Source organism: Rhinichthys klamathensis, unplaced genomic scaffold (assembly GCF_029890125.1).
Source record: "Rhinichthys klamathensis goyatoka isolate OS25496 unplaced genomic scaffold, OSU_Roscu_1.1 h1tg000087l_1, whole genome shotgun sequence".
Classification (NCBI taxonomy): domain Eukaryota; kingdom Metazoa; phylum Chordata; class Actinopteri; order Cypriniformes; family Leuciscidae; genus Rhinichthys; species Rhinichthys klamathensis.
Window position 1 is genome coordinate 331,932 of NW_026606627.1, and position 19,929 is coordinate 351,860.

At 38.1% G+C, this 19,929-nt stretch overlaps 1 protein-coding gene across 1 annotated transcript in view; it reads left to right on the forward strand.

The window, feature by feature from the left end:
* The window catches only part of grik2 (glutamate receptor, ionotropic, kainate 2), a 250,725-nt gene that overhangs the window by 195,342 nt on the left and 35,454 nt on the right, over positions 1-19,929 (forward strand). Inside the window, exons 12-14 of the mRNA XM_056251625.1 lie at positions 1,178-1,401; positions 9,071-9,189; positions 13,677-13,894. Of these exons, the coding sequence (XP_056107600.1) occupies positions 1,178-1,401; positions 9,071-9,189; positions 13,677-13,894 (561 nt within the window). The remainder of the gene's footprint in view (positions 1-1,177; positions 1,402-9,070; positions 9,190-13,676; positions 13,895-19,929) is intronic.

A 19,929-nucleotide genomic window follows, 5' to 3' on the forward strand; every position in this document is an offset into this window, starting at 1 on the left:
TGATTGTCCAACATAATCTAAATTACTATAGATACACTTTATTTTGATAGTCAACTTTAGACATTCTACTAACTATAAGTAACTTTGCAACTACATGTCAACTAACTCTCATTAGAGTATTAGTAGACTGTTTGCTTAATATCTGCAAACACTTGATTTTGATGCTCCTTAATGGAAATTCTACTGACTATAAGTAACTTTGCAACTAACTTATTCTACTAACCCGAACCCTTAACAGTCTACTAATACTCTAATGAGAGTTAGTTGACATGTAGTTGCAAAGTTACTTATGTCAGTAGAATGTCTGAATTGGACTATCAATATAATGTGTAAGTATAACAAGTTTACATTTTGATGAATTGGTGGCGAATTTGAATGAATTTGTACAATTGTATTTGTATATATATTTTTTTTATCTGCTTACAACATACTGATAGTTAGGTTTAGGCTTAGACCTTCAAGCTTACTTTTTTCCCCAAAAAATCTGACTTTTCATTGAACTAATTCACCACCAATTGTTAAAATGTTAAAAAGTTATGTTTTCTCATGAGATTGAATTGGATGGTGATGACATTTTCCAAACACTGGGCCTCGTTAATGAAACGAGCAGAATGGACAAATGATTCCCATTCTGGCGGCTTCACGAATTTTTAAAAACTGGTACATTTAAGTGAACTGGTATGCATTCACAGTAACACAAATGACCAACGACTGCAGCATGTTGAACACCTTGGACAGTTTATTTGTTATAAAATGTTTATATGTGGACTAAAAGTTACAGTCTGAGAGACACAGGATATCTACGCTTCTGACAGTGAGCCGACGTCGGCAGACCTGCGTAAAACCTTTAACCCCGTGATTTTCCCTCTTTCATAAGTGCTATTTTCATTTTTTAGTCTAGTTGGGTGGCTGAGCGAGTGGATTCGGTTCAGCGCACCTCCGGTCCCTTAGACCCAGTAAATCATGAAAGGCTTTAGTAAGTGCTGAAACAGTAGCAGGTAAATCAAGAGAGAGAGCGCGAGTCCACGAGAGGGCTTTAAATTTCCTCTTAAACGCTGTGGGGCAGAGTGTGTGATGTGTAAAAGCCCTGTTTTCTTAATTTGATTTCCTCTAAATGCTTCTGCTTGCCCTGATTTACAGCCTATCGCTCTTTTCCCTGTGCGTTATTTGTTGGCAGAAAGCTGATCTTGCAGTGGCGCCGCTGGCCATCACGTACGTGCGGGAGAAGGTCATCGACTTTTCCAAACCCTTCCTGACGCTGGGGATAAGTATACTGTACCGCAAGCCCAACGGCACCAACCCCGGGGTGTTCTCCTTTCTCAACCCCCTCTCCCCCGACATCTGGATGTATATTCTGCTCGCTTACTTGGGTGTCAGTTGTGTGCTGTTTGTCATAGCCAGGTAACATACCAGCCACATATATATATATAGACATAACCCCACATCATAACCTCATCTCATTGACATTGACTAAAGCAGTGCACTTTTAGATTTAACATAAGTGGCCTTAAAGGAATAGTTCACCCCAAAATACAGATTCTGACATTTACTCACCCTCATATCATTCCAAATCTGTATGACTTTCCAAATCTGTATGTATGACGTGGAATGCTAAAGGTGAATTTTCACCTCTTTTCCATGTTATCAAAGTTCAAGGCAAATAGGCCTGTGATGATTCAAAGGCCCTGTTTACACCAGGTGTTAAGATGCGTTTTGGTCAATCGGATCACAATTGGATGGCGCTAAATGCAGGTGTAAACAGGGTCTAAAACGTTTTGAGCTGGACCACTTCCAGAGGTAGTCGAAAACACATTCGGATTGCTCTCGTAGTGTAGACGCTCATGTGGTCGAATGCGTTCGAACAGCGAAAAAAGACACCTACGCCAAAATGTCAAAACAAAATATGATAAAAGTAGTTTTTTGCAATGTACTTTTTGTCATTCCAAGGGTTTGATAGCCCCATCCTCCATTCCTTTTCAAAATCCTGCTCTGGTTATTCTTCAGAAATTCACTTTGCATCTTCCATGGAAGTTTGACAGAGTTGGAACGGCATGAGCATGAGTAAACGATGACTTAAGCAACAGGTTAACTATTTCTTTGAGAATTCTGAATGCCACTCACAATATTTACAAGATGAAACGTCATGAGATTCAGCTCAGTCGTTTCCTGGAAAATTGCAGAATTATGAAATTCTTGCAGGTGTGAATAGGAGATAACAAAGAGTTAAGGCTTTCATTTGAGAGAGAGAAAGAAGCACTGACACATAGAGAGGAACTTTAAGGGTTGCTTTGGTCTTCATGTCTTGCCGCTGAGGAGATACAGTATGTGCCTCTACTCTGATAATGCACGATAGCACAAACCACAAAAGCAAAGATGCTAAATCACAGTTTAAAGACAGTGTGTGTGTGAACGACAGAAAGCAGGTATGCGGGAGTGTTCAAGCGTGTGTGTGAGTGAGATTGAGGCATTTTCTGGTGTGAAACGCAACCCTCCCTCCCCATCCCTCGCTGTCCCTACTGTCTAGTTTGTATCTTTTTCTTTTCTGACTGGGTTTTTCCACATCCTGCTTCACATTTCCTTTGGCAACTGAGATTTTAGGATATCTAATGCTACAAAAAATGTGTTTGTATAGTTAGCAGCAGATATTGCTCTACATATACTTATTCCTAAACCTTTATTGCTTAAATTTGCTATGAAGTATGTTATGATAAGTGTATTATAAAAAAAATTACACTTAATTGTTTATAATAAGTAGAGATTACTGGATAATGGTCGCTTAAATGGATATTCTGGATTTAGTGCAAGTTAAAAAAATAATTTCGATTCGTACTCAGTTTGTAAAAACAAACACAAATATAGCCTAAAACCCCAGTTAGCAGGATCCTCCGGCTATAGGAAGCTGCTGGAAAGGTGTATCTGTTCATAACTTTATAATGAGTTATTTTATGCCTGATAGCAGGGCTTATATTTCACAGTTCAGAATTGACAACTGTCAGTTCATATTTGTCCTCATTGCTCCCAAATTGGCAGGTATGGCATGTCAACTTCACTGCATCCATGAGTCAGAAACGGCAAACATCTCTCGCTGTATGGAGGCTGTACAAATGTAGGGCGCCGTCCAGTTTTGACATTTTTATTGCACGTTATGAGGTCTTAAAAAAAAATGTACAAATGAAACGTGCACAGATTTAATTGTTCACAATAGGATCTATAACATACATTTAGAAAACAGATGTGAAAACAACTTTAATATTCTTACATTTAAATTTTCAAATCCATGAAAGTTCAACATCTATACAAATTTTGCAAACTTATAAAAACTATATGCAACTGTGACATGTATTTAAAAAAAAAAACTGATTAATTGCATGACCCTTTCATTAGAAGATTTTACATAAGGCTTTACATAAATGTCAAATACTGCAAAAATAAATAAATAAATACATTTTTAAAAAAATGGAGGAAATTATGGTTTCCTGAGTGAAATCTGTTCCTTGTCAGGAGTGGACTCACATGTAAATGTGTCTCAAACAAGGTTATGGCTGACATTTGAATATCAAAAATGTAACTACAAGTTGCCAGGCAACCATCCAACCCATCCATCCCATAATTACAAAACTCCACTGGTCTCTTCTTCCATTATACTTTTAGTGCTTCCATTTGAAATGACTTTTTGTCTGTACTTTTTGAAACTGATGCATGAGTCGAAATTATCTAGTGTAATCGACAGCTTATTATTTATTCATATTAGACCCGGAATTGTCCTTTAAATGTCATATACTGTAGTGAATTCTTAGAATAATTTGCTGAGATCATTTTTTGAATCATTAATCATACAAAACCATTTTCACTTGCATTGGGTCTTTCCATTGGTCCTCTTTTGAAGCATGGTGGGGAGAAATCCACAGAAAATGCCTTATTTTAACCCTAAAACTCTTGGGTTGCTGCGTTCAGCTGGTCTAACCCAAGAGTGTTATGGTTAATGCACTTGTGCTTTATTAATGTTACTGGCAATATGATCACACAAGTTTATAACAAGCTACAACTGCCATCTAAGTTGGTTCAGAATATGCACCTTTCACCTTATAACTGCACTAATGTTAATGCTGGGTAAGTGTTCACCTCTCCATTCCTCAACTAGAGCATAAATAACAAGCACACACATCAACGACATGCTTTAACAGCAGAGGAGACCTAACACAAGATCGTATTACTGTCTTTATGTGTTTGTCTCTTTGTACACATTTCTTTATGTGTGCATGTGCGACTGCTTTTGTGTGTGCACTTTAAAGCTGGCATATGCAGCAAACATGCGTGTGTGAGAGAGAAAGACAGAGCAAGAGAGAGGAAGAGATCACAGGGTGACATAATGGGGACTGGTGGAGGGTTTCCTAAGGCTTATTCTCACCATGCAGTATTTAAGAAACCTTCCTTCTGGGCACAGTATGAAAGTCAAATATTTATCCTCTTCTCAGAATCTGTAATGCATATCAGCAGTTGTTTTTGTTCCTGTTGTTTTCATTCCCTTGCAAAGTTTCTTCTTTCTTCTGCGAAAGCAGGTGATGAAGCAACCGAGGAAGTCTCAATTATAAAAGAGTTACACTTACTGTACTTATCAGGCTGATTCTTTCGCCTTAAAACGCCGCCAATGCAATTTAAATTCTGCGTCTGATTCTAATGCTTTTTAGTGTCATATTCTTATGAAAGGCAAGTTTATCTTACTATTCCATCTATACCGTTGAAGCGGGAGTTTATTATATTTTATTTATAGATTAAAGTTTGCAACAAATTGCTTCTGTAATCTGCAAAGTGAAACCTTTTAAAAAAAAATATTTTATTCATTGGAAATTGATTGGATTATATACCAGAATTGATGAGGCATACAGTTGGAGAGATATACATGCATATTATTTCTGAAAAAGAAATGATGATTAAATGATGACTGAAATCCTTTCTTCAATGTCAGTCTAGGATCTTGGAAATCAAGGAATGCAATCGTTCAGAAGCTCTCCTTAACAAGCGGAATGATTTCATGTTTGTAGCAAATGGTGCAGGATAAGTTACTCAACAGAGGATTAGGAGTTTGTTTAAATCCCTAACTGAAAGTATGAGCAATATTTGTAGTAATGCTTGTCTTAGTAAACATCACTAATGAATCATTGTCCTTACTGCAGTGAGAAACCCCAAGCATGCGAAAGAAAGGAAGGGATACGTGCTCCTCACAGGATGAGTAATGCTTTCTCCAGTCTGGGCAAGTGCTTATCAGATCCCGCTCATTTCCAGGTGGAATATGCTTCTAAATGGGCTGCACTTAGGATGATTTAACAGACTGCTGTGTGGAGCTGACTAGATAATTACTCTGAGTCTATGAGGGAAGAGGATGGAAAGACGGCACTGGAAATGTTTTTTTCTCGTTTTACAGTACAAATACACTCTAGAAAATGCTGGGTTGTTTCAACCCAAATTTGGGTCAAATATGGACACATTTTTTAATTACATTTTTTAACCCAATGTTTGGGTTCGTCCATATTTGACCCAAATTTGGGTTGAAACAACCCTGCATTGTCTAGAGTGAGGCAAAATTGTATAAGATAAGACAAATATATTTTAATATAAGAATACATATATTTTTTTTCTAAGCATAGCTCTTAAAAATGATTTGTTAACAACAAACGCACATTTGATTACAATGCTGAAAAATCTGTTACACAATCTACTACTATTCTGAATGATAGTTTATACTTTTTTAGCAAGTAAAAGCCCTTTTAGTATAATTGTAAAAACATCCACCTTCGGCTCGTGGTTCACGTGTCTTTTTACTGTGAAATCTTTACTGATTTTCAACTATAGTTGAACATCTATAATGATGGGTTGTTTTAACCCAATGTTGGGTCAAATATGGACAAACACAAACATTGGGTTAAAAATGTTACCCAAGGGCTGGGTTTGTCCATATTTGACCCAAATGTGGGTTAATACAACCCAGCATTTTTTAGAGTGCAAGTCAGCGTAAGAATAACTTTTGTATTGTTAGTAATATTTCAAGATATTGAAATTTCAAAAATCCACAAGTATCTTCTGTCTAGTCAAGTCATCTTCATTTATATAACGCTTTTAACAATGTAGATTGTTCCAAAGCTGCTTTACAGTGATAATAGGAGATTAAAGTAACAGAGATTTGGCTTTACAGCAGCTCCAGAATAAAGTTATTGTTCAGCTAAAGTTAGTTTTGATTGATTCACTTCTGTCGCAACGATCATTAGTTATTAACGTAGGGGCCGCTAACATGACACCATTCACTCTAAAAACTGCTGGGTTGTTTCAGCCCAACTTTGGGTCAAATATGGACAAACCCAGCCGCTGGATTACATTTTTAAATTAAATTTTTAACCCAACGTTTGGATTTGTCCATATTTGACCCAAAATTGGGCTAAAACAACCCAGCATTTTTTAGAGTGTTCTAACAGAAAACTCTTACGTTCACTCTACGCAAACTTTAAAAACGTTTCAAAACACAAACTTCTGCATTGTGTTAGTTGTGAAAATTCAAAAGAGGTCATGCTTGGCGCTGCTATGGACATCTCCTAAGACTGAAACCCCAGTAAGACTACGCTGAACAAGCAGCCAGTCTGTGAAATCTATGGTAGCGCATTGATTAGCAATGCATCCTTGTGTCGCATTCTTATTGAATTGCATGTTAGCTAATCAACGTGACCTCGATGCTAAACGCTGCAGCACAGCAAGGCTATTTAAATATGTCAGTCTTCCAGATCCGACACGACTGTTATCAGGTGCGGGATCGGTCCTGCGCACAATGGCTTTCTGAAAACCCCCCACCATTGTTCTTTCCTGGGGCATCAACGTTTCCTCAGCCTTCGTTTATCTCTTCATGTTGACCTTGCTCAAAATTCCCCCTCTGCGGCGCAGATGACCGGAGATAACAGAAGGTCAGTATAATTGGATCAAACTGACAGCTAACGGGCGACTGACGCTTCCCGTAGCAGCAGGTTAAGCCACGTCTCACGCAGACAGAGGCTGATCATCGCCTCTCTCTCCTCCGCTGGCACGCTCCAGTCCATGACAGACATCCATGTTAGATTTGCCGTTAGTAATTGGCTTTACACAACATGATTGTGTGAACTTGAACAAAGACCCTTTGCATGAGAGGTCTGTAGTAGCAGAAGTCTTTGCAAGATTAAAGTGCGTATGTACTCGGACTCGCATCACAAATAGCGAATGAACGACTAGATCAACTGGTTCCAGCTCAAAGATGTTTGTTCTGGCTCTTTCCTACTGAGTCTAGAGCATACATAGGCAGTTACCTTCTAAGGTAGCATCTTAACCTCATCTCATAAGAATTTGAATGTATGCGTGTTGGTATGTAACATTTACAATTGTGTTTTGAACTTAAATGAGAATGTTGTGTTGACTGTCTTTTTATTAGTTTGATACAGAAGTTGAGCTATTTAAAGAGCACAGTAATCATTTTCAGATTGCTCCAGCACTTGACGAATCTTGCTCATAGACTCTAGATGTTGTGTGCTTCACTTTTAGTCCCTGCAAGTTAGTCATTTCTGTTTCAATTTCAGAGTTTTGATGAAAAAATAACAATAGCTGAGACAAATAATCTCCTTAGTATCTGATTGCCCAACTCTTGAAAAGCCTGTAGATGCTTTTTTATCCCATCACTTCAGCACAAACTGAATTGGGTCACAATGCTTAATTGTCACCCAATCAACCTTTACTAATGTAATGTCACTTTTATTTAGATGGAGTAAATGGAAAGTCTCAATGTGGGAGAGAGAAAGCTCAGAACGAGGCATCGAGGTGTGGAGTTGATGGAATAGACTAGATCGCCTGCATTGGGCATCTCAATTAATTAATCCTTTTTAAATGAATATTCAGGGTTAACTTCACATTAAAGCTATATTGACAGCATATTTGGCTGTCAATTACCAACAAAAAAAACCCCCTCTAAACAGAAATGCACTCACAAAGTACATGATTATTGTCAGGTTACACTGTGATGTGGAACACATCCTAAATGTTTGTTTACAACAGTACCAACTGTTTGTCAAGCTAAATGAAGGCCAAATACACTCCCAATCTTAGATTCCTCTGACTGACAAACTGACTTTCATCTGGTCTGCTATCTTGGATCTTTATGGTTAAATGTATGTCTAATATATGAACCCAGATAATATTTTCTATGCACGGATATGAGGTAAAGTGAATAACATACATTCATAGACATATTCATACAACAATGTACACTGAGGAAAAAAACAATAAGATAATGTCATGTATAAATAAATAAAACATTACACTGAATCCATAGGCTCAGTCTCAGCCGCTTTGGAATTTATTGAAGACCATAAAGTGTAAGGAAAATGTTATACTGTTTAGTTCGGCGTTTGCACTTAATGTCACTGCTTTTTTGCAGTTTGAGAAATATTTGTTTTTGTATATGAGAGACAAGTAAACTGCTGTCAGTACTATGATCTTTACTAATGTGCAGGATTGTAATGCAGAACATATAAAAAATGCATTAAAGAGAAAAATACAAACACATTGTGTATTGTATTGAATCTAAAAAACATTCTTAAACTCTCACGTTGACAGTAAAATCCAACACATAGTTTTCACGTGTAGTTTTTGTTTATTTTTAGAACTTAATTTGTATGTAATCTGGAATATTCATTTAATTTTAACTTGGGTTGCTCATATGCATTGATAATTATGCTTCCCTTTGATATGAATATGTCATTTGAGAGTTCCTGGAATTGAAAAAAGGGTGATTGGAAACAGAAACAGCTCTAACCAACATGTAACTACTGTATCACAAGCTTAACTTATTTATTTGTTCCATGTGTTAAGACAGATGGTAATAGATTCCTCAGGAGAATTTGTATTTTTCCTGAATCTTGATATCTAATTGACTGATGATTATGCTAACCTGTCTCTTTCTCCTTGTGTCTCTATAGGTTGTACCTGCCTTTCCTTCATTTTTCTTCAATGTACCACATCATTTGGAGTAAAATGTATCTGTGTTCTGTGTCGCTCATCACAGGTTTAGCCCCTACGAATGGTATAACCCCCACCCGTGCAACCCCGACTCGGACGTGGTGGAAAACAATTTCACCCTGCTAAATAGTTTCTGGTTCGGAGTTGGAGCTCTCATGCAGCAAGGTAGACGCCTCTGCCTGCCCCTCTTAGCACACATCCCACTCTTTTGCTGGGGGTCCCAACTTGCTGTTGTCAGGCCCACTATGATGCATGGGTGCCTCTGTGCATGTAGTTCTAGAAGCAAATTGGTTGCTGGCCAATGGTATGAATGGGGCTGTGTGGGACTTGAAAGTGTTTATTGGTGGGTGTTGGGTAGCGCAGTGGTTCTCAAACTTTGTAGAGTGTCGTATCCCCTGAGACATTTAAAGGGTTAGTTCACCAAAAAATGAAAATTCTGTCAGTAATTACTCACCCTCATGTTGTTCCAACGCCGTAAGACTTTCGTTCATCTTCGGAACAGATATTTTTGATGAAATCTGAGAGCTGTCTCTCTCCTTCATAGACTTCTAGGTAATTCCATCTGCCCGCCCAGAAAAGTTAGTAAAGACATCGTTAAAATAGTCCAAGTGACGACGGTGGCTCAACCTTAAGTTTACCAAGCAATGAGAATACTTTTTGTGCGAAAAACAAACAAAAATAACGACTTTATTCAACTATTAATTTTCTTCCGTGTGTGCCTCTGACGTGAGTTCACGAGAGCGCCACGACGCATGCGCGAGAACTGAGAAGATGACGCAGATGGCTCTCGATGTAGTGTTTAAAATGGTTCTAAAGTGTGCATTTCCTGGACGCCCGAATCGTTTGCGCACAAAAAAGTATTTTCGTCGCTTGATAAACTTAAGGTTGAGCCACTGTCTTCACTTGGACTATTTCAATGTCTTTACTAACTTTACTGGGCCGGCAAGTTTCAATCCCTTAGAAGCCTATGAAGGAGTGAGACAGCTCTCAGATTTCATCAAAAATATCTTAATATGTGTTCCGAAGATGAACCAAAGTCTTACGGGGTTGGAACAACATGAGGGTGAGTAATTACTGACATAATTTTCATTTTTTGGTGAATTAACCCTTTCTGCGTACCCCTTCTCTTCCACTTGGACTGCAGTCACACCTATTCCATTAAGGGACAATTTTTCCTTCTTAAATTGTGCATTTTTTAAAGGCACCTTTATAAAGACAACATTTTCTAACCCTATTAAATGTGTGTTATGTATTGTCATGTACTTCAAATTCCATTCATTTTATTATTAAATTAATAAAGCAATAAATTATGATAAAAACAAAGTGTTACTATTAAACTAACACCGCCTGTAGGGGGCAGCAAGTCACTGTCTTAATGAGTAATTTATCAAGTCATTCATTCAGTAACGAATCAGGTGGCTGTATTTATGAATGGGTCATTGAATCGACTTTTACGATTCGTTCAAAGCCGCAGATTCGTTCACTAATGAAAGACAGCTGTGTGTTGCTTGGAGATGCACAGCAGTTCTGCTGTGGATTTTGTTGGAACTAGTGTGTCGTTGCAAATAAAGCAAACTATTTTGACCATTTTTTGATTAAAATGTAGGCTACATCACTAAAATGAACCTTTTTGTTGGTTGAATTGTTTAATAAGTCAATTTGCAATCATGTGGATATTCTGGAAAAATTGCATTCCTGCTTGTATTAAAAACTAGAATTTTGCATTGAAGAGAGTTTGAGTCTTAAATTGATCTCTTTGGACAGTGTCTGTCTATATTTGTTATTCACCTTAGTAAGTGCTGAACCCTCACTTTTAACGGTATATTGAATGGCAGTAATGTAGCGCGATTTGCTAAGGCAACATACTCTGCAGGCAAACTATCATATGCACACTGCTTGTGTGTATGCAGTCAGTTTTGACATGTATTTGACTGTTTACGGCACTACCTTTTTCCTGTTTTCACACTAGATGCGGCATTTTGCCTGTTAGAAATGCATCCTCTGTTTTAGTGTTATTTTAAGTTGGGGTAAAATTAAATGAACTCAGCATTTGGTTTACATACACCCTCTGTCATCTCAAGTATCGCCAGGGATAGGCGTACCCTAGTTTGGGAACCACTGGGAATGAGGAACAGGGGTTCATTAGTTGCATGCAGAACTTTTCCATAACCACTGTTCTCTCGCTCATCAGGGTTCTGAGAAGGTAAGTCCAATTTCATGCAATTTCATGCAGAAAATGGCGGAATGACACAGACTAACTCTTGGTCATGTCCTCTGTCTTAGACTGACATGTGTGTTGTTGACTTCTAACCCTAATCCTACCAAATCCTCATGCCACATCTTCTCAACTGTGGGACGCATATGTTTGAGATTGAGAAAGGCCTATGATGAATGAAGGACAATGACACATGCAACCTGCATGCCTTTGTGTTGCATCAGACTAGCATAATAAGATTTGGTTGAGTAATGAGAGACACCAGGCCCTTGTTTGCAAAGTAGCATGGGTAATGTTTGAATCTGCACTGCATCCATCAAATGGAATGATTTACCGCTGGGATTGGATTGCTATGTAACATTAACCTTGTGAGTCTTTGTGAAATCTACATTGTTAAAGAGATTACAAAGAGCTGTTTGCAATGTAGACAGCATGGATATCTGTTTTGACACGGAATGTTAGAAGTTAAAAAACATTGCAGATATTATGAATAGTTGCATAGCTGCTCTAGTTGGTGGAGCAATTTGTCTGGTTAATTTGTATAATAAAGAAGACCAAAGAGTTACAGGGTCATGCACAGTCAGCCTCCAACTAGAGCAGAAGTCTTGACCCCTGCTCCTGGAGGCCCACTGTCCAGCAAAGTTGATTTCCAACCTGCTTCAACAACTGCCTGTGATTTTTAAGCGATCCCGAAGAGCTTAATTTGCTGTAGGTGTGTTTGATTGGGGTTGGAGCTCATCTCTGTAGGGCAGTGAGTCTTGAGGAACAGGGTTGATGACCTCTGAACTAGAGGGACAAGTGATGCTCAGCCATATGAGAATGAGTAAAAGTGTGGGTTCCTCAGTGTACGTCTTCCCAGCCCCAAGAGCAGGTAACCTACTGAACCTCACATGCGATTGGCACTATTAACAAGGAATCATCAGTAAGCAGAGGTCATTAAAAGTGAACTAATGTGTTTGGACCATTGTGAATTATTTTCTGTAAAAACAATTATTGGCCAACAGCTTCACCCAATAACAACATAATGTTAGGATGTCATTGGGACTGTCCTTTGTTCAGGTTCCTCTGTGAGTTTTGGAAGAGAAGATGTGGCATTAGGCTGAGGGCAAAATGAGCAGGGTTTGTGTATGATGACTGTATGCATGTCTCTTGATGAGTGAGTAACACTACATTGTAGAGAGGCTCCCCTGCCCATGGCTTGTCAGCCCCGAGAAAACTGTGGGATGGCGTGCTTGGACATGACGTTACCTTGGGTACATGACAGTCAGCCCCAACCAGGTTATATAAGGTCACCCTGACCAAATGGTCCAGTATGGTGATACTTTGAAATGACAACATTAATTTCTTCTTGGGATGGTTTTTATGCTGTTTTGACACGACTGTATGTTTGTTTCTTTAAAAGTGGTTAAGGCATCTTTTCCGGTAAAGGTGAAGTGTGTAAAATATGTGCCTGTAGTTTCTCAGACTCTCCTTTCGACCTGCTCCTAACTACTTGTTTGGATAAACGGGTATTCCTGTCCAAAACTTATGCAGTTGTTTGAGCCACATGTTGGAATGCTCAAGCACCACAGTGTTTGCACTTATAAAGTCAGCCTATGGTCGATGAATGGTTCAGATATAGTTGTCTCTGTGGATAGGATAAGAGAACTTTCAGCATTGAAGAAAATAAACACATCACCTTTAGCAAATGAACTGCGAGTGTATGTAAGGGAAAGGTGATTCTAGCTTTCTTCCTATGTCAATGGTTGTTCAGCTGTCTGGTATAGCTAGAGTTAAAATATCCAAACTCTGGACTTGATTGACAGGTCACTATAGCATTACCAGTCTGCTGAGGCCTGAGTTTGGAGTTCAATTGTAATTCATGTAATGGCTAATCTTTCTGACAGTCCTTTGTGTTTTGCCATGGACTCAGTATGGCAGATCAAAGCGTACAATGAATCGCAGAACTTGAGAAAAGGTGCCAGTTATTTCTTTGCGTTATTGTCCTCTGACATCTCTTCCTACTACAACTAGTTATTGCCCCTACTTTTCCCCGTCAATTAATTTCCTAAGCATGACCATGGTGACAACTTGATTAAGGAATGACAGAAAATGGCTCTTCATTTTGGCTTTTACCCACAACCAAAATGGATTGAAGAGTGTAGGGCAATTCAAAGATAAATGATGAGCCCTTTATGCTTTAATACAAAAATGAGAGTCTGTAATCTAATTAAATTTGGCCACATAAATTCTCCTAACACATGAATGAATTCCCACCTTCACTTTGGTTGACTTTGGCGTATTTAGTTAGCATAGATATATCATCCCGATTGTAAAAAGGCAAAGCCTTTCCCTGCAACTAGTTATCTGGACTAGGTTAGACCTGTGCATCTGGTTCTGGTCCTCACATTGAAATCACTGCTTTACCCTGACTACTATCTCTGCTCCTCTCTACTAGGATCTGAGCTCATGCCCAAAGCCCTTTCCACCAGGATAGTAGGAGGAATCTGGTGGTTTTTTACCCTAATCATCATCTCCTCCTATACGGCCAACCTAGCCGCCTTCCTCACTGTGGAGAGAATGGAATCACCAATTGACTCGGCTGATGACCTGGCCAAGCAGACCAAGATTGAGTATGGAGTGGTTGAGGATGGCTCTACAATGACCTTCTTTAAGGTAAGTTGAGGCCGTCATATCACTTGTAACATAATTAACATCAAACAATAGCGTTTTTCCACCAAAATGGTTTGGATGCAGGTTCAGGGATTAGATAATGAGTCCCAATTCTCAAACTGTCCTGAGCATTTCCACCACATGAAAGGGGGTTCCAGGCCATTCAAATCCAGAGAGTGGGAACAGAGAAATGCTTATGCTGGTCTCCTTGAGAAAGGTAACAATGTTGCAGTTCTTTGCTCTGTATGTCTGAATGAATAAACCTGTGCACGAGAGAGAGACCTGGCGTGCAAGATTGCTAGTGAATCTGCGGTCTCAGTTTCAATATCTCTGCATAAGGACAGAGGAGAGTACCGGTAGTTTAGATGAGAGCTTCTGGTACACTAGAATGTACCATTTAAGGATGACGCATAACCGGATCGCCCTGTGATGTCCACCGGGTTTATTTTTGTGATAATGACCAGCTAACTCCACATTATCCTTCAGTAATTTGATTTGATTTAATTACATTTTTGATTGATTAAAGCTTTACCAACTGAGTCACCAGGAAGGTCAATGACAGGCTAGTATTTTTAATATTATTTTGAGTATCTGGTGAAGAGACCTTTGCCAGTCGGATGGTCTGGCACATTGAATAGTGGTGTCATGGATTATGTGAGTTTGAATCTGTTTTGCGATGTACCTGATAATATTTCCTTTTTATCCTATAGTAATAAAAAGCAAAATGTTTGAGAATGAAGGTTTTAAACTTGAGCTAATAATTGAGGTTGTGTTTCAGAGCTTTTACTGCTTTGGACTGCTGGAAGTGCAAAGGTTGAAATCATAATTGTATGACTGCAATGTTCAGTGCCTCTATGTGGGAGATCTACTCTGCATTTCTTTATTCAGTCTAGAGGAGAGTGAACATGTTCACTGTAAGAGCAAAATACTCTTATTAGGTCAATATTTTTGCTTTGAGATCACAGATTGTCCCCATTTGTGACCAGTGAAATACTCAGCCAGCTGTTACAAAGCAGGTTGTGTCGTTCCTATCCGCCTCTGTAATATGTTCTTGTAAATATACAGAGATATATTGACCATCTGGTAATTTTCTGTATTTTTCTTTTAAAAAAAAAACCATTTTGCTTCATTAATACGTATTTCTGTGATATGTAATTCATTTTTAATTTGTAATTCATTTTATTTCAAAAAGGGACAGTGTACATTAATCAACATTCATGAATGTACCCAAATTATCCATAATTTCTGGTCTTGTTCTGAATAATTCACCAGTACAGTTTATTCTAAAGTTTGTACAATCAGATTATATTTATGATACAATCAATTCATAAATATAATCTGGCAACATTTTCCTTTAGTTGAATATACAGTTTTAGTTTCATAGAAATATGTCACATATTATGGAAGTAAAAAGTGTTGCGTTCACTCTGACACAAATAAAACACAAAAATGGGAATAATTTAGGTTGTTAATGCACCTAATTAAAGCAGTTTAACTATTAATTTAAAAGAAAAATACATCCTATTGCAGATAGCAAGATTAGAGCAGATTACTGGAGAGAGAAAAAATTGTAGCTCCTTTAAAGCATCCTGTTCCTGACAACGCCTATAATCCATTCCAGTCAGATTTCCTACCGGAACAGCAGATGTTCTGAGCGCTGAACACATATGCTCTTTTAGCAGGTGCTGATGTATTGAGTGATTGAGTGGCAGTGCGAGTGATTGACGGTTTGATAAACTGCCTTTATTGATTCTGTATAATGCGCTACAGAGAGACAGTCACAGAACTCAATAGTATCGAGAACACTTTAAATTAAATAGGTTCCTTTTATGTTTTATAATTAAAGGAATTTAGAACCATATCAAACATCGAAACCCCTCGTGGCTGAAATAGTTTTAGGTTCTTACATCTGTACTTTCACCGCTGGCTTCGATAGCGGCTATTGACTTGCTGTTATTACAAACCAAAGAACCCTAATCTACTGCTATATAATCTAGAATATTGGTTCTCATCCACCAATCGTTTGCACACACATCTGTGTGTGAAATCTATGTACCAACATTTTCACGAATATCACAGCATTAGTAAGTAAAATGTCCAGTGAGTGGCTCTAAAAGGTTAATGCTCTATTGTATCTGAAAATAACATACCATCTAAACCATAAACGTCCCTGATAGTGTTAACAAAAGCAAACGTGTGTTAAGAACACTTTTGCTGAAGCAACAGTGCCATTTTAGCTGCTTCTACAAGTCTTTGAGCTCTTTTATTGTGAATCGTGTTTCACGGGACTCGTACTCGAGCGCTTCATGGTAAAAGTGTTTTGAGGTCAAAACATTGAGCAAGGAACCACACAAAAATAAGTTATTTATTAATCGATAATCTACCCCTGTAATCATAATTTTGTGTCGAAATGAACAAAAGTTGTTGCAATTTTACTGTCTCTAGTGTTCATTTCAGTTGGAAACGGCAGTGATTTGTATATTGTGTGTTTGGAGTTGCTTCATCACACTAAAGTTTGTTCTAAACGTAAGGAAAATGTAGGAACAACTGAAACCACACATTCACAATAAGCACATGCTTGGGGTTGGTTTCTAATTATGATAAAATTGTGTACGTGCTCAAGGATCTTGCTGCACATGTGAGAGTATCATACGATTTCTGAAAGTGACAAAAGGAAAGGTTTTGCGGAAAGCCCTTATATGCTGATTGGATGTATTTTATGCAAATTACTAACCTCAAGTATGTGGTCACTCATTTATAATAGTCCGAATTCATTAGCATTAGAACAAGGTTAAGAACAAATTCTAATGCATACGCATGTTTTGTGTGTGTGTTTTTTTTTGTTGTGATAGCTCTTCTGTGCGTGTAATCCACATAATAATTAGCGAATGAGAATATTTTTTTTCTTGTTTTAATGTAATATGCGAAAAATGTTACGCAGTTATTTGTTAAAAAGTTTCAGCAGAATATATTTATGCCACATCCAAGATTAATATTATCATTCTTTCTATTGTACTGTACTTTTTTGTTTGTTTGTTTAATGTGTCCTTATTGTCTTTTATTATCTATTAAATTTCAGTCCAGTTGATAGAGAAAACTATCTCAATGGCTGTTTTAGAGAATTTTTCGTTTATAGCACACATTTAGGCTAACATTTTAAAATCTGTACACTGTAGGCTCACAATGTCCTGAACACCAATATTTGAAGGATTTAGAAAAGATGAATCACTGTCTGGCCAACTGAGATTTGGTATGGAGATAAAGGCTAGGATCATTATTGTGTCTGTAATACTACAGCACACTATGAGTGTATATTAGCACACTTTATTGTTTGCTTTTGGGATCTATTAGAGCGTTTGGATCTGGTAACGGTGACATCAGACTTAACAACCGGGTGGAATGAGATTGCCTGGTTATGCTTTTATAGCAGGCCACCTGTGTGATTCTGGTCAGAACGATCATTTCAAATGCTGCATTCCCTAGACCTCGAAGCTGTTGGTGGTTTTTAGCATCTTTGGGTTTTATTGCTGAAAAACTGACTTTAATAATATATGTTGAGGTTTATTGAAATGGCCGCTAGCGAGTGTCTGATGAGGCACTGGGGAGTTTGAGCTGGATGACTGCGCTAATGGGAGCTCACAATTTGAATCCTTTGATCACTCTTTTATGCACTGTGTTCCTCAATATACTGCACCCGTCCTGTAAAAGCCATCCTTTGTGGGTCAATGAGAGAATGCGTAAAGGTTGAATTGATTTCAATGGGCATTTTTCCTTTGTAAAGGCAATTTTAATACCTAGGTTATTAAATGTATTTGTGTTGTTTTTTTATGTCAAAGACTTAAATTGAACCAATTATTTAGAATCGTAACGGAATACATTAAATGGCTCTATAATGCATTTTCACATTTTCAACTTTTGTTAGTGTGGTGTTACTGTTTGAGCATAAAAAAAGATTTGCAAGGTTACAAAGCTCAAAGTCCCTCCAATGGGAGAGATTTTATTTACCGGATTCCACTTTCCGAACTACAATGAACGACTCTGTGACTTCATAAAGCCTGGAAAAAAAATGCGTTGTAGTCCAAAAATGTTACTCATTTAAATAATCCCCACCCACGAAATATGCAAAAAAAGGGGCGATGCCTGCTTGAGCTGCGCTAGAGAAGACACTGTGTTGGCGCTATGTCAAAGAGACGATGTTTTTTTTTTCCACCCCGTTTCCAAAACTCATTTGTTTGACATTCCTAAGGCTGAAAAACTTAAAAGAGTGGTTAAAATGTATTTTAAACACTTTTCCTGATCATTACAACCCTAATATTTATGTGCGCGCTGCACATTTTACAGAGAACAGCTTCCAGAACCACAATGCAGGCTATATGCAGAAAAGCTTCTCCTGAAAGGGAGCCGTTCCCACTTTGTCGGGACAATCTGTTGTTTGTGGATCACAACTATAGTATGTCTTATTATTTGTAGTTGCGTTTTAACAGTTCCAATTATAAGTTTTATGTTGTTGCTATGATGAAAACAAAAGGCAAAGCTGATAAGCTAAGATCCTCTTGTTTGTTAACATTCTGAAGTTTGAATCAGGCATGAATTGGTTTTAAATCGACGCCATCCTTAATTATTACATCTGAGCAGATCAAACTCAAATGTTATGTAGGGGTGTGGCATTTCCTGAAGTGCTGCCAATCACAACACATGGGGTCAGCTGACCAATCACAGCACATTTCATATTTCGGAAGGAGGGGCTTCATCGAAACAGGAACTGTTCTGCGCTTGTGAACCAGACTGTGTGTGTACGGAAAAATCAAAATGGAGCTGTGTAAACTGCGGAATGAATCTCTTCATATCTGCACGTTGTTGTTTATGATGAGAGAATCCATACGAGTGCAGAATTCAGTCAATGAGCGTGTGTACTGAACAAAACGCCAGTGTTTTCAATGGTGACTAATCTGATTGGCCATTGCATTCATAAGCTCAACAGAAATGTGTGTGATTGGTTATAATGCTCAACGCTGCAAAAATCGCGTGAAAATAAATCTGATGCAATGTGAGCAGACTTAAATGTAATGCCACAATCACCACGTATTATTCAATTTCACATTTTACTTTAATCACGACAGTCGTCTTAGAATTAGTTTAATTGTGCAGGTTTTTTTTATCCCCTTATCTTGAAATTGTAGTAATTTTTGGTAGAATTTTTGCCCGAAGCCCCCATTAATTTTAGACCCTGGTGACAAACGACAGAGTTCACTTTAACTGTATGTCATTAAACCAGATTATACAGGAGGTTAGCTATAATCACACACACCAGTTACTGTAACTAACTTTAACTAAATTACAGTACACATCAAGAGTCTCTTCCATCCTGAGGAAGAGTTTGCCTATTCTGACAACACTGCACGCAATAACAGTGAAATCAAGCTTGTGCTAGAACCTTGGTGTTTGCATTCATCTTTTACTGGCAACTTACCTTACTAGTACCAGGTATAGGACCTTCATAACTGCCTTAATTCTTTGTGGGATAGATTCAACAAGGTACCTGAAACTTTCCTCAGAGATTTTTGTCCATATTGTCATGATAGCATAACGCAGTTACTGCAGATTTGTCGGCTGCTCATCCATGATGTGAATCTCCCGTTCCACTACATCCCAAAGCTGCTCTACTGGCCTGAGATCTGGAGACTGTGGAGGACATTTGAGTAAAGTGAACTCATCGACATGTTTAAGAAACCAGTTTTTCGCCCAAAAGAACTACCACTCACTGGATATTTTCTTTTGTTCCTGACCATTCTCTGTAAACCCTGGAGATGGTTGTGCGTGAAAATCCCAGTGTAATACTCAGACCAGCCCATCTGACACCAACAACCATGACACGTTCAAAGTCACGTACTGTAAATCACCAATCAAATGTCTACTTGACTAAATGCATTGTACCTAATAAAGAGGCAGGTGTGTGTATGTGTGTGTTAGTTAGCAGTTAGTTCTGTGTCTTGAATCTGATTGGCTGAGAGCTTTTTCTAGCCATGCAATATTTCTAC